A 25,677-nucleotide genomic window follows, 5' to 3' on the forward strand; every position below is an offset into this window, starting at 1 on the left:
TATATATATATATATATATATGATAGTAATAACTCTTTAAATTTTGTTACTCTTAATAGGTGGGTTTTGAGGAATTTTGATGAAGATACAAGGTTGATGAATAAGGAAAGGTGGGTTGGTTGTGCGAGGTCTTTGCTGACTCTCTGGGTGGTGACTGAAAAAGGGTATTTGAGTATCCATCAATCACAAAATAGACTAAAAAATAGTAGCCAGACAAAAATCTTTCTGGTTTGGCCATCACCCACAAACCTCAGGTTTTCACTGTTTAGCAAGTTGTGTTCCTTTTTTGTCACCTTTATTTCTTTCCGGTTGCTCCTCTAGTACAGGCCACTCTGGGTAATTGCCAATTCGGTAAGATTTCCAAATCTCCCCTCATTGACTCCTTTTTTTTCACCTCTCCCGTGGTATATGAATTGGAGAGCATGCCTTGTGGTTTGCCTTGCACATCTTCTTTGAGCAAATCAACCGCATCTTTACTTCTCTCAGTAAAAAACTTATTGGCTGTTTTTGGGTATTGCCTTTTATCCTCAGATTTCCTTGGCTGCTTCCTTTTCTTGCTTGTAGCATTCTCTTCATGATTAAATACCTCGTGGGTTTTTTGCCTATTCGGTAGGTTTCTCTCATTTTCATTGAGGTTCTGTCTATTCCTTTGGCTTCTTGAAACCATTTTTCAATTGACCACTTCCATAGCATTTACTCTCTTGCATCCTTGAATCAATCCATCAAGAGTACTGTTGCTTCTTCAACAGGGTTGTCTGGTCGTTGCTTCCAAAGTCCAGATTTTTGTAGTTCTTCCTCCTCGTTACCTAGAAACTAGGAACCCTTCCATCTGGGTGGAGTCTATTTGGTAAGCTTAACTTTTCTCATTCCCTCTTTGAATCAAATCCTTTTTGCTTCGCAAACTCTATTTTTTTTTTAATTGAAGAAATCAATCTGTAAACTAAGCTAAGTCTTTTCAATATGTATTGGTCTTCACATGCTTGAGAAGGTAAAGAGAAATGGTGAGAGGAAAGACTCAAATGAGGCGCATAGAGAACGCTACAAGCAGGCAAGTCACCTTCTCTAAGCGGAGAAATGGACTGCTGAAGAAGGCTTTTGAACTATCAGTTCTTTGTGATGCTGAGGTCGCCGTTATCGTCTTCTCTCCTAGAGGGAAGCTCTATGAATTTGGAAGCTCAAGGTATCGTCTTTTGCGCTACTTTTCAGCTTTCCTTCCATGGTTTATACAATATATGTAGAGTTAATTCATGTATCACTCTTTTTATTCTTATCAAACCACCCTCCTCTTTCCATGGAAGCTTTTGAGTTCCTGCATTGTTTTTCCTTTTCATTTTCATGTACCATGCGGGTATGGTTCCTGCACCCTAGGGTTCTATGCAAGATCTCATTAGTGTGCCTCTCTCTCAGAAATAAACAGGTCAGACACGTGTACACATAGTAGCACAGACCTTGATCCTTGCAGGACTTTGGGATTGTCTTGTTATCCTCTACTACGATCCCAGTGATTCCTTTTCTCATGCCTTTTTCCTTTCTAATTATTTTTCTCTCTGGGATTTGAAGTTTTTGTGTACGATATAGAGGTGAAAATCCGTATTATAAACTCCACTTATCGCGCATATTGGCCTCAAATAAATCTGAATTGTGCAGATGACGGTCTAGGAGCCCAACTCAGGGTTGAGTGTTTTGGTATACTTATAGAGATAGTATTATGATTGTAGGCTTTCCTGTTGATCAGATTTGGGTACACTGCCTAAGGAGTAAAACACTTTAGCAGTTTCACTTCATTACTAACAAAGTGAGCAAAGACTATGAGTTCGTAGATCAACTTGTACCCTTATATCCTATAAGTTTTCAAGTTACAAAAAAAAAAAAAAATAGAAAAAAAAAAGCGTACAAAGAGGTATTATTTCGGTAATTAGATTAGCGGAACAAAGCCTATGCCAAGTTGAAAACTAATTATCGATTAGTCATAGAAAAAAGAAAAAAAATATCATGCAATAATTATGATGCATGCAAACACCTGTTATATGTGGTAGGATCTCTTGTCCATTAAAAAAACAGAAGAGGTTAGGATCCCTTGTAATAACAATTCGTGATCTGTTATATACATGAAGTAGCATCTCTTGTCAGTTCAAAACAAAGAGGTAGCATCCCTTACAGTAGTTGTTGATGGAAGAAACAGCGTATTTAGATTTTATTGTCAATAAGGTTCAATTCTTGAATCAACTTGGATGTATGTTGAAGTTAAGTTTTTCTAGTTTAGCTTGAAATAAACTATCCAGGGATTGTCGAGGAAATTTTTCAACTGCAGTCTGTCTTAAGAAATTGACGGTATATGTCCCTCTAGTGTGCTTAGGGAAAGAAGGACCTAAGGGTATCATGGATAAACTTCTTTCGCAATAATAGTCTTAGAGGCTGCTCAAGTGCGAATGTTCCTAATAAATATGTACGTACATGAACGTTTCAAATTCTTTTGAAAGAAGATTAGCACGTTAGTTGTTTAGTAATTTTTTAATTGAATTTATTACTGAAGATTGGATAATATACCCTGGTTTCTGGCTTTAAGCCGTTTTAATCTCTTTGATTTAATTGTATTTATCTGTTTGAAGTGGAATTTATAGATTAAAAACGTACAAGTTTGAATTTGGACACTATCCCTCCTGAAGAAAACCTAATCTTGTTGCATGAAAACCATCCCCAAAAATACCTTGATCATTAAAGAAAGTATTATTTTTTTATTCATTTCAAATATATAACAAGGGCAAGGTTCTCTTAATCAAGTGATGCTTTCACGTCCGTTGGTTTTCCTTTTTCTTGCTTGAAAGTATGTTTATGATTCCATAAAAGCGTTATACCTTCTTTCTTTTTTATACTTTTAATTGAGTAATGATAATCTTATCAAACAACCCTTTTGAATTCACCTGTTTCCAAGTTTCAGGAATATTTGGATAAAGCCTTTGATCAGTATGGTTACCATTACTATTTTTGCTGCTGCATGTATTTTTCTTACGACTGCAAGTTTTACATACATGTATAGTAGAACTTTAACCATAATGGCAAAACCGCACGACACAATCTAAACATTAAAACAACGAAATGAAATATAAAGACTTCTAATCAATTCTGTAATTTGAAAAAAGAAATATTAGAAAAGATTTTCAAATAATTATATAGCAAATAAAAATATAGATAAAGTCAAATAAATTGAAAATTTATAGATCATATCCTGTTTCTTATGTTATCTATTATTTAAAGGTGCACTTTCCTTTCTTTTTTCTTTAATTGTTTTCTTGTGTAAGTGCTCATAAGTCACATATTAAGTCCTATAGTCATATTGAGAATTTGGTTCGCATTCTATTTTTGTAAGGTTTTGCCAAAGTATCCACATTTGTGGTAATGTATTGAATTTTCTAAGTTAGAATGTCATCTTGAAGTGATATTAAAGGTGTATTTGTTTCCTGAAAAGTGGTTTTTGGGAAACTACTTTCTAAAATTTCTTTGTTTGTCAATAACCACTTTCTAAAATTTCTTTGTTTGTCAATAAAAAAGTTGGTCAATAGAAAATACTTTTCAGTCAAAGAAAAAATTTGGTTTGGTTTTCAGGAAAGTGTTTTCTTTTTATTTTGGACGGAAACGCTTTCCAGAAGTTGTGAAAAATTTAGAAATATCATATTATTTGCTGATTATATCAAATTTAGTCCTCAAACTTTTAATCAGCAAATATATACAATCAAAAGTTTAAGGACTAAATTTGATATAATCAGCAAATATATATATATATATTGTTTTGAATATTTTTTTTTCAATTACATCCTTTAGAATTTAATTTTTATATTAACTTTGATCTTCATTTTATAATTGTTATTTATTTTAGTCCTTATTCTTTTGATTGTTACTTATTTTATTTGAAATAATTTATGAAATGTTAATTATTATTATTTTAATTTCTTCATATTTCAATTTTTTAGATTTGGTTTTTATTATTTTGATTATTATTTATTTTATTTGAAATAATTTATGATTTTTTTTCAATTTCATTCTCATTCAACTTTTTAATTTGTAAAATTTGTTTCTCATTATTTTAATAAACTTGAAAAAAAAATATTAATAAGTTATTTTTCATCTTATTTTTCATGATATAATCAAACACTGTAAAGTGTTTTGCAACTTATTTTTCATTACACTACCAAATATCGAAAAATAATTTACTTTTTTGGAATTTATTTTTAAAAGAAAAACTACTTTCCAGCAAACAAACGGAGGTTAAGTTCATGTAATTGGGGAAATAATATCTTAAGATTATGAATATTTATTATTTGGTTTATTTCAGTTTAATTTCTTAAGGAATCTCACATTCTAAAAATGTCACCTCCCCTAGTTTTCCTTCTATGGAATGGAATTGATTCTATCACTTAATTTATAGGATCCCACTTTTACAAGTACTATAAATTAGATTTAATAGAATAATGAATATATGCTTATTATATATAATATTATGACAAAAATAATGTATGACTTAATTTGGTTTTTAATATGCTTCAATATAAAATGACAAATATCCCAATTTTAAAAATAATCAAGGAAAGAAGTAAAATATAATTTTAAACCTTAAGATTTTTTTTAAAAAAATCTTATATTTTATTTTTCTTAATATATATCACTGCGTGATAGCTTTCATGATTTTTCATACAAGTAAACTTTCAAATTCAAAAGACTAGATTTCACTATAACACCTGATGACTTGTAGTAAGGGTGTTATATAGTGTTATGCTAGTTACCTTAAGAATTTGTAATAAAAACAAAGTTCATCACTAACATCGAAATACAAGAAGATTGATTTCCAGAATCATTTCTCCAATCTCGTTTGATAAAGTGTGCAGTTTACTTTTTTCAAATTACCAAAACCTGTTTCTAGTTTTCTAAAAATTGGGTCTTGTTTTAAAAAATATACCTTAAGGAAGATTTGTCATTTAGAATTAGCATATGAAATATAAAAACATATTATTATTATTATGACGTGATAATAATTGTAACGAGGTGACAGTGTGAGAAACTAAAGCCTAGGAATAATATGTTGAAGGAAATTACCTCATGACAAATAGAAGTGTGATATGCAAAAATGTCAATTTTAAAGGCTGAAACTAATAAAAAATAAATTTTCAATTGATATAATATTGAATGATAAAATTAAAAAAATATATTAATTTAAAAAATTATCAAAGTAAATTCAATAAAAAAACAAGTAAAAAGACCCAAAATCACACGAGTTATTTTGAAAATTTGCAAAAATTCTTATAGAAAATAAATAAAAAAACAGATCTTAATCGTTAATAATGTAAATACTAAAAGATGAGATTGAAAAATATATGAGTTTAAAAAAAAATATCCTCATCATGAAGTGGACATCGATATCCCTTAAATGTCACTAAAAAAGGTAGTGTTTGGTAACTGGATGGCTCGACACATGTGCGAGAGGGCCACCCTTTTGCTGGTGTGGGTGTGACACACACCAATAATTTTTTTAAAAAATTAATATTTAATAAATACTTAAATACAAAACTTTCCCTTAGCCTCCTTAATATTAACAAAAAAATCATAGGGCAACTATGTATTTTTACCGTGTAAAAAAGTAAAAAGACTAACCTACCCCTTTATAATTTGAAAAAAAATAATTGTATCATGCTGAAAAGACTCCCTTGTTCCTAAGGCTTAATATAAAAGGTTTTTTTGTTTAAAGGTAATTTTATTATTATATTATTACAGTGAATAATATTGCAAGTCTTAGTGAACAATAACTTAGCTAGTAGACTTTTTTCTTTTTTTTTAATATGGCATGTTTGATAGTGATTATGGTGAAGAAAATAGAATTAATGATAATCGTTCTAATAACAAGACAGAAGACAGATGATAGCGATGATGAAGTAACAAGGAGAATGGTAATGCCTAGTAATGGCAATCGTATAATCGATTATAATAGTCCTAGTGGTAAAGAAGGTAATTGTAGTTGTTGTATGGTAGTGGTGCTGGTGTGAGGATGTTGGCATGTAGTAGCATGATTTCAAAGCAAAAAACCAAAACGTACTTTTTCTTTAAAAATTTGATTTGATTTTTAAAATTGTCATTTAATAAAAAAACCCATCCTATCTCATTTTTTAAATAAAAAAACTAGAAATAAAAAATCATAATGGTAATAAGCAACAACTTGAATTTTAGAATAATTCCTTTATGAACTCTTAAGAAAATATAGTTTATCACATGATTCATAGATCAAGAAAAAGTCGCCAAATATTCACCGTATGGATGGCAAAACTCTACATCACAAAACTAACAATCTCTGCCATTTAATAGTTGTAATAAAATTGAATAAAGGGTTTTTTTTTTCTGGGATGTTTTAATAGATTAAGATTTAGGATTTTTATAAAAAGGTTTTAAGCTTTTTTTTTATAGTAATCGAGGGAGAATATTATTAAGATTTAATTAGTGCTATTAAAAAAATAATCAACTGATTAAAAGAAAGATTTACATTGAAAATAACAAAGAAACAACCACCTTAATATACAATCTGAATATTTAGCTAAATCAACCTGTATAAGTAAAATTTTGAGATCTAACACAAAGCCATTGAATTAATCGATGGAAAATTAGATTATAAATTTTATCTCAATTAAGATCAGCAATATAAAAAACTAATTTGTTACGGATAATGCAAATATATAAATCACAAGATACCACAGCAAAGTGTATAGATAATTTTGCACTGAAATTTCCCAAGTAACAAATGATTCTATTCCTGCAAAAGAAGCTGAACAGTCTTTGGCATGCACCATATCCAATTCATTATTAAAAATGATTCCAAAACCTCTAAATCTCATAGCAATGAATAAAAGAGTGATCAATAGTCTTAGTTTCCATACGAACATATACCACAAAAATAACAATAAGCATTATCATAAATAATAATTCTTTTGTAGACTAAAAAATCTCCCGGTTTGAAGGTTTTAAGTTAAATACAGGGGAGATGTATTTTTAGAATGGTAGAACAACTACCAAGTATCATCGAGCCTCCCGTTGGAAAAATGAGAAATTGAACAATGGAGGTCATCCTTCTTCAAGTATCCAAGTTATTATTTCCCCCCTAATAATTGCAAGAATCTATGCCTCGTCTATTTATTTTTTTGAATAGTTTAGATTGATAGGCTTAATTTAAAGCTTGGAGTCAACTTTTGAATTGACTCCTTTACTCATTATTATATAACCAAATTTCTCAACAAGGCTGCCATAGAGATTTTAGCCATATTCAATGCCAGAGTAATATTATGTCTGAAAAAGAGATGTAAAAACTATTAAAGGGTTGATTTTTGCCCAGAGACCACATTATCTATATCCTTAAATCTGTGGACATTTTTCATTTCGCTCAAAACCGACCATCCTTCTTATCATAATTGTTTTTTTTTTTTTAAGATTTGTTGTTATTTTTTATTGGTTGGCTTTAACACAAAAAATTGATCAAGCATTGTTAATAAAGGAGATTTGTTAATGCCTCGATAGAGTAAGAGTTGGAACAATGATGACATGTGTTTCCCTATTTTTCTTGTTTTGAAAGGATAAATTAATTTAAAAACTGTAATAGAATATTTATTTTATATCTCTGTTTTTACAACTAAATATATTTTTATTATATATATATATTTATTTATATTTATATTTCTTTTGAAACACTGACTAAATGTAATCTAAGAGATTTTCTATGTATATACCCTTCGAACTTACCCTAGTATGAGTATTCTGTATATCTTTTTTCGTCTTTTTCTAAATAAAAAGTTGAGATTGTGTTTCTTTTTCATGTTTAAAACATGCAATAAATAAGAATATGCCTATTTGTTGGACTTCGATGATCTTTCCACAACCATTGGATTTTAGACTCTGTATTTTTATAATCTAGAGTTTCCCTGTTTTCTTGATACCGTTGTTCTTCAGCCCTTGAGGAAAACTTTCTAACTCCTCCACTGGCTGGCCATGGTTAGAAGCAATACGCATATGTCTTGTTCAGTAGTTGGATCTGTAGTCTGTAGAGATCAGGAGCACTCATTTATTTCGTTTTCATGTTGTTTTGTATAAAAATGCAATATGTATTAATAGCGTTGTTATTGGACTTCAGCGTGCAGGAGACAATTGAACGTTATCAGAGGCATGTGAAAGAAAGCAACACAAACAATCAGACAATGGAACTGACCGTGGAGGTCATCCTTCCTTTCTCTTCTATCAAACCAGTGATTCTAAGCTTCAGTTTATATGAAAACCTGCAGATTGTTTTTTTTATTGAACTGCGAGTCATAAGTGATCAAAACACTCTAAAGAGGCAAGTATGTATAAAAGATAACAGCGAGGAATCCATTATTACATGCACTAGGATACATGGCCCCATGTAAAGGATATGGCTACATCTTGCAGATTCTTTGGTATTTGGCATCTAGTAATGAATAGACAGTGTTATATCTTGCCTTCTTCTTGCCCGTTGTCAAATAAGCAACCAAAGTGATACGAACTTGCCTTGTTCAAAAATGGACTTCAGCATTTTTGAGATAAGAGTTCATTGCATAGAAGAATCTCTAAAAAGGGATATGTATCTTATTGGTTTTGGTTCTATGCTGCTTGCATAGATTTATCCGTTTAGGCATCTTTAAGTGTCAGTCAGCATTTGCACGTTTCTGAACAAAAATATTTAACATCAATTACTTTCCCTTTTCTTCTGCTTTTAGTCTCTTTGGTTGCCAACAAAAACTTTCGGTTTTCCTCCCTTAATTTTCTCATGTATATAAATTTGGAATGGCAGCAACTGAAGGGCGAAGCAGCTAGCATGATAAAGAAGATAGAGCTTCTTGAAGTTTCAAAACGGTTCAAAAAACTAGTTTAAACCTTTTGTGCTTATAGTATAGTTTGATGAATTGATTGACTGTTGGAATTAAATATTATAAGTAAATGTTTGAAAATTAATTTTAAAATGCTTCAGAAAGCTACTAGGAGAATGTTTGGGATCGTGCACTATTGAAGAACTGCAACAAATCGAACAACAGTTAGAGAGGAGTGTAAGCACCATCCGAGCTAGAAAGGTCTGGCCATAAACATCATTACCACTTTGTTTTTGCTTCAAGTCTTATTCAGCTGATAACCTAGCTAACATTCTCGTTCTTTGGCTATGCTCAGAATCAGGTTTTCAGAGAACAGATTGAGCAACTAAAACAAAAGGTATATAATCACTTCATTTTTATGCCAAGAACTAGTGAAAAAAGAATTCAAAGGCTGTGGAGAAGTTGAATTTCTGTGAATCCAAATTCTGTTTCAGTAAGGGTACTTGGCATCTTTTCTTCTCTTCCCCGAAGAATTCCTTGCCAACATATATGGTGACGTAGTAAATAAGATTTTTTGAAGAGTGTTCCGCAAATTGCTAACTTTATGTTCCATGTCCTATACGTATGTTTCAAGAGAAGCTACTGACAGCTGAAAATGCAAGGCTGTCTAACAAGGTGAAAAAATTTATACTTGTAGTCGCTACTATTATTTTTCGGCCATGAACTTCCATCATTTCTCATTTTGTTGTCATCGTCATAAGCAGTTGCAGGTCTTATTACCCTTTCTCGGTAGCTTTAACTAAACCGTTATCTCTAATCTAGTTGATGGGCTATATTGGTTTCGATGTTGAATGCATATCTAATTATTTCTAACAATTCTAGGATGGAGAAGAATTTGAACTTCATGGAAGTTTTGAAAAAATTCGATTTGCTGGCATAACCTTACTCTTTTACCATGGAATTTCATTTGAGAGGCTACGTTCTTGCCTGGACCTATGACCATCCTCCACATGGAAATGATCTGGAAAATCTCACTTTGAGAAACAAGCTCCTTTATGAAAAAAGAAAAAAGAAAAAAAAACAAGAAGAGTCAAATTGTACTCGTCACATTTCCATCAATTCAACCCAATTGGATTGAATTATAAATAATAAAGGTTTACCTACAGCGTAAACTCGTCATACTTTGTTTACAATTTAGTCCAATAAATTTGAATCGACAACTTGTAAATTCTACTAAATTTTTTCCTCTGGAAATTGTTTGCCAAATTAATTAGCACAAACTCGGGTTTCATTGGGGGGTTGATCTTCTTTTTCAATGTATTTATAAACAACAAACTTGTTTATATACCAGTATATATAATTTTTCCTTTTCAGTGTGGCGTCCAGCCATGGCGAGTACTCTCAAGGGAACAGAGAGAGAGCAGTTCAATTTCGGATGTGGAGACCGAATTGTTCATTGGACTACCAGAAACAAGAACAAGGCGCCTCCCCTAAGAAACTAGTGGTGAACGCCATCTTATTGTGAGACCTTCCTTCTCATATTCATAAATATTCTTAGACTTTAACTGTATTGCATTTGCGCAAGCAACAACCACGGCAATATTATTATTCTAAGAGCAATTTATATGCTGTCTGTTAATAAAGCTACCAGCTTACCATGAAGGAGATTAACTAAAATTGTAATCTGATATATATTTATTGCATATCATTATACTTTCTCTGTGCATTTATCTGGCGCCGATTTTCTTCAAATGTGTTCACTAACGGGTGTAGATGCCCATTAGACATCATGATCATTATTGTGTCTGCATTTTGTTCAAACATATTTGGTTACTTGATGGGATGATGATGCTCATCCCTCAGGCACTTCATTCTTGCAGTAAATAACATTTGATTCTGGGCATTTTAGGACAATTAAATCATTTTTTTAACAGAACTAGTCCGAGGAATAGCAAACATAGATGTAGTTCCTAAAGGGAGGATTGTCCAGCATGAAATTAAAAAACAAAATTGTGCATATAAACTAAAACAAACCCGTACGCATGCGCAAACATATATGATCGAATTCTATAGCCTTCTTGACAAGTGATGGGAACCAAAGTTATTCCACCTAGGACATGGCATGGCTAACATGTGTGCCATGCTTGCACAGACAATATAATATTATAAGTATATTTGATATTGTCGTGCATGATATTTTTTAAAGTGATTTTTTCTTGAAAATTTATTAAATTTTTTTTTTCAAATTCTTTTTATTTTGTATATCTATACATCAAAATAATCCCGAAAACACTAAAACCTTTCCATGTCAAACGTATGTTTGAAACGCAATATGCAGGGTGGGTTTGGAATATTTCAAACTGGTGTGTTAATGTTTGCATTTAGAAGCAATTGGAAGGGTTCTACTTGTTAGTTATAACCTACTTCTATAGAATTTTTACAGTTAGATCTAGGTCTGCAGCAAAGATATTCTGTCTTCCACCCACACAAAGGAATCACCAGCACCAGTTGTATGAACAGCATGGACTTTAATACCAGAAACCTTGCCCTTGGATTCCAGCATGAAGTTCCGAAAAGAAGTAATTAATTAGTTAGTGCAGCTAGGCATAAAGAAAAGGAGCTGAATGTCGTTCTGGTTGGACTAAACATGTTGTGAAAAACAAGAGCCAACTCTTAATTTACACGGTCTCCTGACCCGCTGACACTATTTCCGAGCATGAAGAGTTTTAGACCTAATGAGAGCTTAAATTATCCTTAACATCGGCATAAATTCTAACCTTTGTATAGTATCTGCAGCCATCTGCGCCTTCAGTGACAAGAAAAGCCTAAAATTGGGGTGGAAAAACTTCTCTAACACTACATTGTCGTCCGGCGGATCAGCACCTTCAGTCAAGAATTCAATTTCCTCTCACTTATCTGCAAATTTAAATGAGCACGGTTCCACTATATTATTCACTTTCATTTTATGAAAGATGATATTTCATATCGAAATCTCAAATTGTTCAAACATGCACGTTTATAATGTCAGCTTCATTCCATATGCTCACGATTCCTTTCCGCAGCTTCTTCAGATGGCCATAGTGGCAGTCTCAAATTAGGGTCATAACAGAGGAGACAACCAGCCTTATTAGCAATGTCCAAGGCAGCAAGATGAGATGACTTACAAGGCTCCTCAATAAAACTAATAGATACATAGCGAAATATTTTTCCCTGCAAAACAATTTAAGAAAGAGCAAATGGTTTATCAACTTATACAGGCTAACAGCCTATAGCAGCAAGACCTGCAAGATACTGAAGTGATAAATTGTGACCCTTAGGTTTAAGCAACATGCCAAAATCAACATAACAATTTAAGAAGATTGACAACAAAAGCCTGTCTAAAATCCCAGAACAATTACTAGATCAACAATCTTGAAAATTCCCGTTTCCAATATGCTTCTACAAGGAAAGGGAACACCTTTTGTTTTTTCTATCAAGTTCTGTTCTTGAAGTTGCGGAAAAAACATGAATTCACGCTCTCCTTCAGCTCTCAGCTTCACGAATGCCAGTGCAGTCTTTGCATTCGGATCAACGCATGCCAGAGTTGTCAACACTATTTTGTTTCAAAACATCAGCCAGCATGTAGCCAATTCGTCATCACCAACCTCAGAAGCAGATGGCTGAGAAATTGGTGCTTAAATATATTGAAAACAAGAAGGATTTAAAAGGCCACGGTAAATGAAAAGAAGAAAATCAAGCTCATTGAATAATTAGTGAAACGGATGATACGTAAGACAATTTCAATTAAAATTTCGACTCATAATTCTATTCTATACAACTGTTGGACTTTAGGGTGGATCAATATGTTGGAAGAAAGATAAATGTGGTATAAGATAAAACTAATAATGTAAAGTTGAAAAACTTAAGAACAAGAAGAAGATTGAGAGGAAAGTATACTTTTGATTAAGTGTTTTTCTTTAAGTCCTTTTAGCTATTCTCTCTCCTTCCATACTACTTAATAATCCTTATTCACAAGCTTTTTGTAGGTATAAAGTTCTGAATAATCAAGGAATTAAATTAATATAAAGAAATCTTAATTTAAACAAAATTATAGTTTGGCAACTGAACCAATGGACCGGTACCTCTATTCTTTAAAAAAAATCAGAAATCGAGTTTAATTTTCAACACCATTTGTTAAACTTAATCTCTTCATAACTCCTAACATATCTCTTATTTTGATAAAAACATTTTTTTTTATGGTTTTGTGAGATATCCACGACTTGGTATTGTATCTTCACGTACTTGACTTCAACTTTCTTGTTTGTAATGCATTCTTTTAGATAATGAATCTTGTATCAATATCTTACTTCTATCATGAAAACTGGATTTTTAGCTAAAATAATGGTTGATGAGTTATCCACATAAATTTTCTTAAGTTCTCTTGTGGTATTCACAATTATTTCAATAATATTCTTAGTCACATGGAATGATAAACGCATGTTATAGTAGCTATATATTTAGCTTCACATGTTGTCAAAGTGACTATAGATTACTTATTTGAACTTTATGTCAATGTTGTGTCTCTCATGTAGAAAACAAAATCGGTAGTGCTTTTTATATCATCCATATCTCAAACCCAATTATTATCAATATAACCTACAAGTTCAAAGCTATTAGAATAATCATAGAACAAATCAAAATCAACTGTACCTTTGATATACTAAAGAATTCACTTTAATGCTTTGAAGTGTGTCATAGTTGATGTCTTCATAAATCCATTCACAAGTCTTACTCCAAAAAAAATATATGGATGAGTACATGTCAAATATCTTAAACTCTCAACTAAGCCCTTAAATGTTGTAGAGTTTATCTTCTCTTATTCATCATTCTTTGACATCTTTACTCTATATTCAACCAGAGTATTTACTTTTACACAATCCTCCATCTTGAACTTCTCGAGAACCTTCTTTGCAAACTTATCTTGATTCACAAAGATTCTATCTTTCTTTGTTTGATCTCAATCTCTAAGTAGTAGGACATGAGACCAATATTTATCATCTCAAACTCTTGAATCATTGGTTGCTTGAAGTTTCTAAACATCTTTGGATTATTTCTTGTAAAAACCAAGTCATACATATACAAATATACAATAAAAGTATCACAATTATCTTTTATCTTTACATATATATAACACATTTACGAGGATATTTTATAAATTCATTCTTTAAGTAGTAGCCATCAATGAGATTATACCAAGCCTTTGGGGCTTGCTTTAATCCATACAAGGCTTTATTTAATTTTAATATTTTGTCTTCATGTCCCTTCACTTCATAACCCATAAGTTACTCAATATAGGCCTCCTTTGTAGAAAACCATTAAGAAAGGCTGATTTGACATCCATTTGATAGATTTTTTATCTATGTTGGGTAGCAGTGATCATGATTAATTAAATGGTCTCCAGTCTAAAAAATGGATTAAATAATTCATTATAATCAATCTCATGCTTTTGACCATAACATTTTTCTTTTAACCTTGCCTTGTACCTCTCCACCTCTTATTTGGCTTTCTTCTTCTTCTTTTTTTCTAGATTCATTGACACTTATTAGTTTCTTTCCATTTAGTCTAAGAATAAATTTTCATGTTTCATTCTTCTCGATCAATATAATCTTCTAATCCATAGCAATTATCCACTTTTCACCTTTATCCACTTTTCACCTTTATGGCCTCTTCAAACACTATATGATTATATATAGCGAGGTAACAATATAATATTACATCATCATCAATACAATTAGTGACCTCCTTATCTTTCCTAGTGGACTTGGTGGAGTACTATTATTTGAGATTCTACTAAAATGAGAGAAAAAAAAAAGAAGTTGAGTTCATTGGTATTTGTGGAGGTGTAACTATAGGTTCTTGATGATCTTCATATCTTTCTTTCACTTTATCATGAATCAGTAGGAAGTCATATTTTTTACCATTATATACCTTCTAATCTCATGTTTCTTCTTCATTGAACTTGACATCTCTATTAATCATCATATTTCCTTTATTAGAGTTGTTTAGTTTGTTTCCTTTGGGCTTTTGTTCATAACCCATAAATATCATCTTTTTTATCTTGTCATCTTGTTGATTCTTACTTGATCATCTACATGCACATAATCAATGCTCTTAAAAACTTTCAAATGATAAACAATTGGCTTTCTTCCACTTCATTCTTTTCATGGAGTCATATCATTTAAGTTTTTAATAGGACACATATTTGACAAGTAAATAGTACAATCTAAGACTACGACCCAAAACTTTTTAGGCATTTTCTTAGTTTTAAGCATGTTTTTTGCCATTTGATTATACTTCTATTCTTTCTCTTCGTCATGTCATTTTGTTGTAAGGATCTAGGCACCATTAAAGGCTCTTTATACCATGATCTTCACAAAACTCATTAAAATCATTAGAACAAAATTCACCCCTTATTTGTCCTAAGTGATTTTATAGAATAACTATTTTTTTCAACTAATGCCTTAAACTTCTTAAAATAATTAAACATATTATACTTTTCTTTTAAGAAGTATACACAAGTTTTTCTACTATAATCATAAAAAAATAGAAAATACAGATTCTTACCAAACAAACATAGTTTGATAGGACCACAAACATCGACATGTATTTCTTGTAAAGATTGACTTGCTCTTGATGTAGACTCCTTCAGAAAACTCTTGCGAACTTGCTTGCCCACTAAAATCCCTCCACACAACTAATTTGGATGTATAATAGATGGTAAACCCTTCCACATTTCCTTTTATACCATTATTTTTAAGCTACTAAAGTTTACGTGTCTAGGTCTTATATATTAAAACCAAGTCCCATTCTTCACACTTGCATTTGGGTATTTAGGCATATGTCTCTATGTTTAGCAAAAACATTTTATTCTTTGTTATGACTACCTTTTAAATCATAGCTTCTTCAGTGTCAAGTAATGTCAAAGTACGATATTTTATCTTAATCTCATACCTCTTCTCCAACAATTGTCATAAGATCAATATACTGCTTTTCATTATTGGTATATAGTAGACATCACTAATAAATTAATGAATTTCATCTTTAACTCAATCAAAATCATACATTTTCTTTTAATTGCAACCTTTGAATGATCCGTAAAGGTGATATTATCTCTAATTGATTCACCAAACTCCATGAACTTGTCTTTGTCTCCACACATTACCATAATCTTTAAATTTAGCGATGAAATGTTTTAGTGGTATTTATACTATCATTACATTGATAATTAATTTACCACCGAAATCACAACGGAAATGTTTTATTGGTGAATCTTTTATCGGTAATTTTTTATCTATTGGTAATAAAAAAATATTATTACCGATGGATTTACTAACAGAAAAAAACATGCAAAAACAATTACTTCTGTATGTAATTTTGTTGGTTTTGAAAATATTAAAAAAATCCATTTTACAAAATTAAAAAAAATTACATTAATATAAATAAACACTTTATAATACTCAAAACACTTGGAAAAAAGAAGAAGAAGAAGAAGAAGAAAATCAACTCTAAAAAATTTGCAACAAATAAATAATATGAAAAAATAAATTCAACTAAAAAAATTCATATGAAAAAAATAAAGTTATGATTGCTAAAAATTTTAAAATCCTATGAATAAATTAACTGAAAATTGATCTCATATAAAAAAAAAAATCCTACAACAACATTCATACAATGCAAGTTAAGCTAAGAAGAGAAAAAAATTGTAAAGTATATTAATTAAAAAAAACTAAGAAGAAAAAAAAGGGACAAAAAGACATACCTAAGCATAGAGGAGAAGAGAAAGAGTAGAGGAGACAAGAGAAGCAAAAGAAATAAATGTTGATATTTTTTTACATATGAGGAGGAGGAGAAGGAAGAAGAAGAAGAAGAAACGAGCCTCGTCTGTTGTGAAATTAGGGATTTTATGCTTTTTATTGGGGCGTTTTATCAATAGATAATTAAATATTAATATTTTTAATTATTTTGTTAGTGATTCTGTCTGTAATATTTAATTAAATTTTTTAATTTAACCAAAAATTTTCAAAAACCATCAAATATCACCGATGAGTTTTCAATTCGTATGTGATTCTGTTTGTAATATTTAATTTAAAATTTTAATTTAATTGAAATTTTTAAAAAAACCACCTAATAACACAGATGACTTTTCAATTTATCGGTGATTTTGTGTGTAAAAAACAACAATTAATAATGCAATTGGAAAGTGAACAGTTTCAGAGCTCTTTGAAAAATGTCAATAGAATTTTTCGTTGGTAATTCACTTTATAATTGACATAATAAACACTGTTTACAGTTTACCAACAATTTGGCCAATGAATTTTACTGACGAACATATTCCCTTAGTATATACCAAGGGAATTATATTGGAAAAATAATAATTAAACAAAGAAAAAAAATAATAACGTGTCATTTATACCAATGGAATAAAGTCTATTAGTAAAATCATTATTATTTTTTTCAGAATTTATAGTATAAATATCAATAAAAATTTCTCTCAATAAATATAAAAATAGTGGTAGTGTAATATTTTATTATGATATCTTTCTATCACAGTAAAAATCTTTACTCTACCTGAAAACCTAATTCAATCAATTATGTGTATGCTATTCAACGTGAAAACCAAAACCCAAAGAGTTGCAAGTTTTTACAAAATTAGATTTTCTTCCACGAATAATTTCATCAATAGGCAAGAGTGGCCTCGAGAAATAATGAAATCACAATGGTACAGTCACATATTTTCTAGATCATAATTAACATGGCCAAAATAAACAAACTCGGGTAAGAAAAAGAATGCCTGAGATGGCCACAGCGCATGCAGCCAGCAGTAACCATTTACGTACTTTTGACAGTCTAAAGAGAGGTTTTTCGTTACTTCTGTGAACTTGTTTGAAGAATTGCATTGCATGAACATTAATTTGTTTTGAGAAACTTTATCAAAGTTTCTTGGTAAAAATACGACACGTATTTTCTTAATTTTCAATAATTATACCTTTGGCCACAAGTAGAAATAAACAAATTATATCAAGGTGCAACATTAATTTTACCACCCAGAGAGAGAACTCAAAAGTTGATATGCCAAACAAACAGATAAAAAAAAAAAATATATCGTAATAATTATAGTGAGTTCGGAGAAAAAGTTGAAGGAAAAAAACTACATTTTCTTGACCTTAATTAAGACGCTTGATGTTCAACCCTGGAAGATGCTTAGCAAGAAAGAGACTGAGGATGAACAAAGAAAAAAAAAAAGGAAGGAAGGAAAAAACAATGTACCTAAAGATCAAAACTTTGGCGCGCTTCATCAACCACCCAGAGAGAGAACTCAAAAGACCTTAAGATCGAAAGAAAACAAACCCAGTGTAAAACTTTGAAGATGGGGGCAAAGAATTTGATATGCCACTCTAATCAGTTTATTATAGAGTAGACATAAAAGAGAGAGAGAGAGAGAGAGAGAGAGAGAGAGAGGAGAGGAGAAGCATTGATAAAACCAGAGGATCAAAGGATGAAAAGAGATGAAGACAAAACCGAAAAGGACAATAAAGGAAACACGAGAGAAAACCCTAGATCTTGCACAGTGGTACAAGAACGAAACCTAATTCACACAACAAATTTTCTGACACTTTTTAAATCATTTACAGATTGTTTGGAGCATTGGTATTTGACAAGAATTCATTTCATTTCATCTATTCGAAATCAAATAATTGATCTCCATAGAGCTAGCATTTTGGTCCGGCTTGAAATCGCACCTAAAAGACTGCGATTTGATGAGAATTCATTGCTGCTACGGTTGCAAATTTTATATCCCAAGAGTCCGTGATTTCAAAAGCTCACCAAAACCTGCGATTAAGAAATTTTTCTTCACTTTTCAATTAAAAAAAACTTAGAATCCAGACAGAGACACCCATAGAATTAAGGGTTTCGTAAGAAGCCTTTCATTGGAAAAGAAACTCCAAGACCCATTAAAGTTAAGATTCTCAATGGATTCTTACATATATCTGAGCCACAGGCACAATAAACCACCACAGACCCATCAATAGCTGCTTTTTTTCTTGCCTAACCACCATCATGACCACTACAAAAAAGAAGAAGAAGCAACGCCACCAGCTTGGCACGAATCACTAACAACTCACCACTTTTCAATTACCACCCATGAAAACCTAAGAAATATGACAAGAGAAGCAAACAAATCTTAAAAGAAAGTAGGCATAATAAAGCAAAATAAAAATAAGGGGTTACGATGATTGCAAACCAAAACAATGTTGGTTTTGAGAACGAGTGTTTGGTGCTTTTTATCTTTGTATACATTTTCTTATATGAATAGAAAAATATTGCTTTGTTTCTAAAATTTTAATTGAAAAATTCTTAATTACTATGGTCTATAGGTAAGTCTCTGCCTTTTGAATTAGGAATTTCTGATTGAAGAAAAAAATAATCTAAGTTAATATAAACATGGTAATTTTTTATTTTTTTATCGTAATTTAGTTTTAACATTTAAATCGATATGTAAATTATAATTTTTTAGAATATAAAAGAAAATTGTTTCCATGTTCAAAGCATATATAGAAAGTTTAAGGTAATTTTATTCAATTTTATTCTTAATTAAATTAAGAGATTTATTAAATTTTGAAAATTTAATTTTATCTATAAAAGAAAAGCAAGAAAATTGGGGTGTTTTTTATTTTGTATTATGTTTGCTAAATTATGTAAGTATTTTTCTAAACAAGTAAAAAAGATTAGTTGTCAGTATTCATTTCAATCAATTAATTACAAAAACTTGAGTCTTGATTCACTACTAGAAAATTATCAAATAGCAATAAAATTATTGAAAATAGATATTTTTTCAATAATATTCACTAAAAATAGTAATGAAAAATATTCGTTGGACATTACCAATACCATTAGCGATGTAATATATTTTGTCGATAATTACTGATAGAATTGCTGACAAAATAAAAATAATTAAAAAATCAAGAGATATTTTATCAATGATTATGTTGTTAACATGATACATCATTATTGGCCGATGAAATTATCAAGAGAAATATTTCATCACCAGTTTTCATAAAAAATTTCATCGATAAATTTAAAAGTGTTCTAACTGATAACAATCTCATCCCTAATTTCTTCTTCTTCTTCCACTTTTTTTTTCTTTAATTATAGAAAACAATAGCCCTTTCCTCTTTTTTCCACAAATCCAGGTTAATTTCATCCTTACAAATTCAGCTATCCCAACACTCAACAATGTCAACATCATTGTCTTTGTTCAGTTTTTTCTAAATATTCCCTACTCCAAGTAAACAAACTTACCCCATTTATATTTTAAGTTAATTTCTTAATATTTTTTATATTATTTAAAGTTTTCTTTTATATTTATGTGTTTTACAACATTTTCATAGAGAATTTTTTAATATTAAAGTATGATTTATGTGTTAGGTTTTGTTTGGGTTTTGAGAAAAAATAAATTTACTGGTAATTTGATGAAATTAAGTTTGATTTTTTAAATTAGATGTGTTATACTAGAAGAAATGATAGGTTATTTAATGGGTACCAATCATATTTTGTCAATTTTATTATTACTAAGTTGAAAAAATTAGAAAAAAAATTATTTTTTATAGAATTGATAACAATTAAATGATATTAGTTTAGATTGAATAAGTTTAAATTAAAGAAATGATAGATAATCAGTTGGGTACTAATTACTTATTGTTAATTTGAGTTATTTAATTCACATTTTAACTAGTTAGATGTTGGTTACAAATGATAATTGATTATTAGATGTTGAATTCATTTTAATTATCAAAATTGAATTTTGAATTGATGGTTACATTATTAATAAATAGTGTCATCAATATTCTATATAGATTTTATAAGTAATGGATGATTGTTCTTGGATGTATCGAGATTTACCACAAAAGTTGTATAAGAAAGATTATTGTAAAATAATTGAGGGTTTTATTAATTTCATACTTTCAAGTTTAAAGAATATTAGTGAAAGTGAAATTAGATATCCATATGTTAACTCTAAAACTAAAAAGTTTCACCAATCAAATGTTATAATGACGCATCTTTTAAAAAGAGTTTATAAAGAAATACATATATTAGTTTGCATACATAGAACTCTATGTTTCTTATGAGACCATATTAGTAAGGATTATTGACTCAACATCTAGATTTAACAAGATACATATAGTTATAGATAATAATAGTAATCATTATAAGAGTAGAGTGATTGATGCAATTTTAATGAATCATGGTTATTCAGATGAAGGTTTGCATGTAAATAAACAATTAAAAGTAAATGCAACTAGGCTTTTTAAACTCTCAAAAAAAAATATATGATGAACTATTGTAAGATAGGTGTACTCATCAATCACATTAAATTGTCGACCATTATATAAGTACATACCATCAAGTTAGATTATGAGTTAAATGTACTGATTATAATAACATCATTGAATTGGCAAAAAGAATTTACTTGAAGGAAATAAACTGAAAGAAAACTTTTATGTCGCAAAATCTATGATGAAAGCCTTGATCTATAATACAAAAAAAATTAATATGTGCCTAAACTTTAACATGTAATATGATGAAAATACAAATTTAACTAAGTGTAAAGCATATAAGTATGCTTGGTATAAACTCAATATTAGTAAAGAAAGCATATTTATCATATACATAAAATAAAGATATTTCTTAATCACTCATTGGCTACAAAGTTTATTTATGTCTCTAAAAACAATCAAACACATGTTATGACATCATTTACATGGTATGACAGATGAAGTCATGGCTCATCCTTTTAATAGTGAATCTTGAAAGCAATTTAATAGGGTAGATCCTCAGTTTTCAATGAAACCATAGAATATACATATTGGTTTGTGTACCGATAGGTTCAATCTATTTGGGTTTTTTTTGTGCCTATTCTTATTAGTCGATCATACTAACAATTGACAACTTACTCTTAGGGATGTGTTTAAGGTCATAATTCATATACTTGGTCCTTACAGTCTAAGTAAGAATATAGGTGTTTATCTTTAATCATTGATTGATGAGTTGAATTAGTTATAATCATTCAAGGTTTTAACAAATAATGTCTAAAAAAACAAAAGTCTCAAATGAAGACAACTTTGATGTGAATTATAAATAATTTTCTTGTATATGTAATAGTTTTAGGATGGAGCATACATGGAAAATTAGCTAGCCCATACTGTATGGAAAAACAATAAGGTATTCATCTTAATAAATGGTGGTAAAGCTTTTTCTTTTTTATGGTCATCAGAGATTTTTACCAAGTCATCATCAATATAGAAACAACATAAATGACTCTTGAAATATAAAATAAAAAGGTTGCATCGTTAGTATTGTCAAGTTAAAAACTGTATAATGTAGTTTTGCAGTATAAAGACCTTGTATTTAGCTTTCAGCTTGGTAAGCAAAAATTTTATGATTTTAGTGTGACCTATAATTGTGTAAAATATAGAGTATTTTTTATAAGCTTTCTTATTGGAAAACTAATATCATCCACCATAATTTGAATATCATGCATATCAAGAAGGTGTTTGAAAATATTTTTAACATGGTCATTGACATCAAAAAGAAAACAAAAGACAATATAAAAACTTGAATGAATATAGCTTTGTTTTGTGACTGTTAGAACATGGAGTTGCTTAATGATGGAGTACGAGTCACAAAGCCCAAAACTATATTTGCTTTTGATAAAAAGCATAGTTTCTTGTCTATGAATGACTTAAGATTTTGTGATTTTCTAATGAATATGCTTTGAACATAAATAAATTGGTGAATTTGAAGGAATATAAATTTTATGAAATGAAGAGTCATGACTGCTATGTATTCATGCAAATATTCATTTTAATTGCTTATAAGGATTTGTTCTGAAAATGGATAGGGAATGCACTCATAAATATTAGTTATTTTTTAGAGATATTTCCTAAAGCAAAACATGTTTCCAACACATTAAACATCTTGAAATGAACATCATTAAGATAATATGCAAACTTGAAATGATCTTATCTCCTTTCTTCTTCGATTCAATGGAGCATATACCTATATATTTAGCATATAAAGTAAAAGTTGGAGGGCTTATGTAGTATATATAGATGTATCTATCCGAAAGGTTAAGGATTATATCATCGTAAATGTTTATATATATCTATTCAAAATGTTAAGGATTGCATCATCATAAGTGTTTGTTGTGTTTTTTATAAACATTTGGTCATTCAACCTATATTTACTTCCATATAGGTGTTTGTTTAACCTTAAGAAAAAAAATATTAAATACAAGGTGCATGTTGAAGCTTTGACATGAAAGACTTTATTAATGAAGACATTTCAACAATTATCTCATATTGTTTTGAGCCTCATATGAAAAAAAAAAAAATCAATAGTGTTCCAAGATATAATGATAGTGGCGAAGTACCTTTGAGAGAGAATTTATCAATATTTTTCCATCCTAGATGACCATTGTCCAATAATGCAATTTCAAGAAGATATTTAATAGACATTGAATTCAAACAAGCATAGAATTATATGTTATTTAACTCTAATGAATTGATATATTTTGATTAGTAACTTAATTTTATGATTTTATAGTGTTAAATCATTTTATTTTTTATTCTCATATAGGTTAAAATCTCAGTAACTTCCTTCTCGGCAAAATCATTAGTTTTTGTTATCCCAAAATTTTTATCTTATTGAATCTCAATTTTTTTAAGTATAGGATGAATAATATTTCACATGGTTTAAAACTCAAGTACATAATAATATATAGATCAAATAAGATTACATTGACTTAATTTTTTTCATTAATCATTAATGGTTGTTATCTTTAACCATGTGTACAACATGGAAATCAATGTTAATAGTTTGACATCATTACTTAAAGGTCACGAAAGAAATATGTAGTGTTTAAAATCACTATTTTTGAATCGAGTTATAAAACTATGGTTGAAACCACCATGCATTATGGATTTAAATTACGACTTTTTTTGACATTATCATTCAATTCTTTCTTTATTCGTGCTTTGAAATTGTGTATTCTTGAAATTAGACTTTGAGATTTATTTTGTTTTACTTTTTATGTGTTGATGTTGTTTATGGGGATTGTTTTTAATTTTGATTGATGCTCGATTTTATAAACTAGATTTCAATTTAATTTATAACAATTAAAGATTTAGAGACACGAGTTAAAAATGTTACAAAACTTTATGCTATTTTTTGGTCAAACCAAGGACTAAGATGAAATAAATAGAAAGAATGAATGACACTTGTAATATACATCTCAACATGTAAGTGAAGCCATCATGATGCGATGGCACATAAACCTTCTTCCATGCTCCAAAGGTGGATTTTCATGGTACCGTTAGAATTGTTTTGGTGGAGGCTTTATTATAAGGTGGCGCGTGGTACTTCTGAAACCTCGGTATGGCTTTGATAAATTTTTTTTCTTTTTTTTCTTCCCTTTTTTCTTTTTCCTTTCATTGATTTTCATGTAATTCCCTCTCTAGAATTGCAAACTGAACTATAATTTTTTTCTTATTAAATTTGCTCATTATTTTTTTATTTTTTTCCTCAATATCTTCCTTAACCATTGGGTTAATTGGGGATTAGGTTTTGTAATTTTTTTATTTGCTTTCTATGAAATAGTTCTAGTTTCGTAAGCTTAGTCACATATTTGAGAAGTTAACTCAGGTAAGCTTGGTTTCTTTTTTTTTTATCTTTCTTTAAAATTAATTTATTTTTTAATTTCATCCTTGAACATTCAGTTGATTGGAAATTAGACTATGTGATTTTTTTTACAAGATTATCTCGGTCTCATGATCAGGGTCACAAGTTTGAAATATTAACCGAGGTGAACTTTGTTGTTTCTTTATACTCCTTTTTTTATATTCATATTTTTTTAATTACATCCTTTAATATTTAGTTTGTTAAAAGTTGGCTTTGTAATTTTTTTATTTGTTTTCTAATAGGTTATTCATATCTTATGATTAGGGTCGCGGGTTTGACAAGTTAACTTATATTGAATTGGGTTCATGTTATTTTTTAAAAATTAAATTTATTTCTCAATTTCATCCTTCAGTACTAGATTGATTTAAAATTAGGCTTTGTAAGTTTTTCAATTTATTTTCTACAAAGTTATTTCATTCTCATGACTCAGATTAAAGGTTTGGTAGGTTTACACAAGTTGAATTGAGTGTTTTTTTAATTATATTTTTTTATTCTTCAATATTTGCATTGATTAAGAATTAAATTTCATAATTTGATTTAATTTTATTTCTATTAATTTATCGTAATCTCATACCTCAATTCTTGAATATTTTAGGTTAATTAGAAATAACTCAAGTCAATCTAATATATTATAATTTTAATATTTTTTTTTTTAAATGTTGTTTGATAAATCACCTCTAAATATTTTTAAAAAAAATATCATCAAATATACATTAAATCTTAATTTCATAATTAAAACTGTTTCTCTAGGTAATAACTTGATTTTTTTTTTCTTTTAAAAAAATTAGTTCTAACCACGATGTAATGCATGCCATGCCGGTAACGATGTAGTCACTTTTCTAAAAATAAAGTCACAGATCCAATGGGCTAAATTTGAAGTAGATTTAGCTTATCGAGAGACCCGACTTCTCCAGCCCAGACCCGAAACCCAAATTATGTTTCATACTATCATTCACTTTATCAATTCGAAAGAGCAAACACGAGGAAGCTTCTCTTTTGTTCTCTTGAGAGTGTCTGCAAGGGGAAACGAAAAAAAAAAAAAAAACGATCG

At 29.6% G+C, this 25,677-nt stretch overlaps 1 protein-coding gene and 1 long non-coding RNA gene across 2 annotated transcripts; one reads left to right on the plus strand and one right to left on the minus strand.

Annotated features, from left to right (window-relative positions):
* The first annotated feature begins 753 nt into the window (after positions 1–753).
* LOC105109167 (MADS-box protein SOC1) lies at positions 754–10,575 on the plus strand. The gene is made up of 8 exons (XM_011003777.1): positions 754–847; positions 989–1,180; positions 8,159–8,240; positions 8,834–8,895; positions 9,011–9,110; positions 9,205–9,246; positions 9,483–9,524; positions 10,224–10,575. The coding sequence occupies exons 2-8, from the start codon at positions 999–1,001 to the stop codon at positions 10,341–10,343; spliced, it is 630 nt and encodes a 209-aa protein (XP_011002079.1). The 5' UTR covers positions 754–847; positions 989–998; the 3' UTR covers positions 10,344–10,575.
* Positions 1,268–3,437, minus strand: LOC105109166 (uncharacterized). Its single transcript, XR_839181.1, has 2 exons — positions 3,262–3,437; positions 1,268–2,855 (listed from the first exon to the last, which is right to left on the minus strand). It is a non-coding gene; the product is annotated as an uncharacterized LOC105109166 (long non-coding RNA).
* Positions 10,576–25,677: the final 15,102 nt, after the last annotated feature.

This window comes from Populus euphratica, unplaced genomic scaffold (genome assembly GCF_000495115.2).
Source record: "Populus euphratica unplaced genomic scaffold, PopEup_1.0 scaffold341.1, whole genome shotgun sequence".
In the NCBI taxonomy this organism is placed as follows: Eukaryota; Viridiplantae; Streptophyta; class Magnoliopsida; order Malpighiales; family Salicaceae; genus Populus; species Populus euphratica.

Bases quoted from the DNA above. Each gene is read 5' to 3' on its own strand.
- LOC105109167 (XM_011003777.1), top strand. From the start codon at position 999: ATGGTGAGAGGAAAGACTCAAATGAGGCGCATAGAGAACGCTACAAGC. The intron at 8,241-8,833 runs GTCATCCTTCCT...TTGGAATGGCAG, and splicing joins CAATGGAACTGACCGTGGAG to CAACTGAAGGGCGAAGCAGC. The intron at 9,247-9,482 runs GTATATAATCAC...CGTATGTTTCAA, and splicing joins TTGAGCAACTAAAACAAAAG to GAGAAGCTACTGACAGCTGA.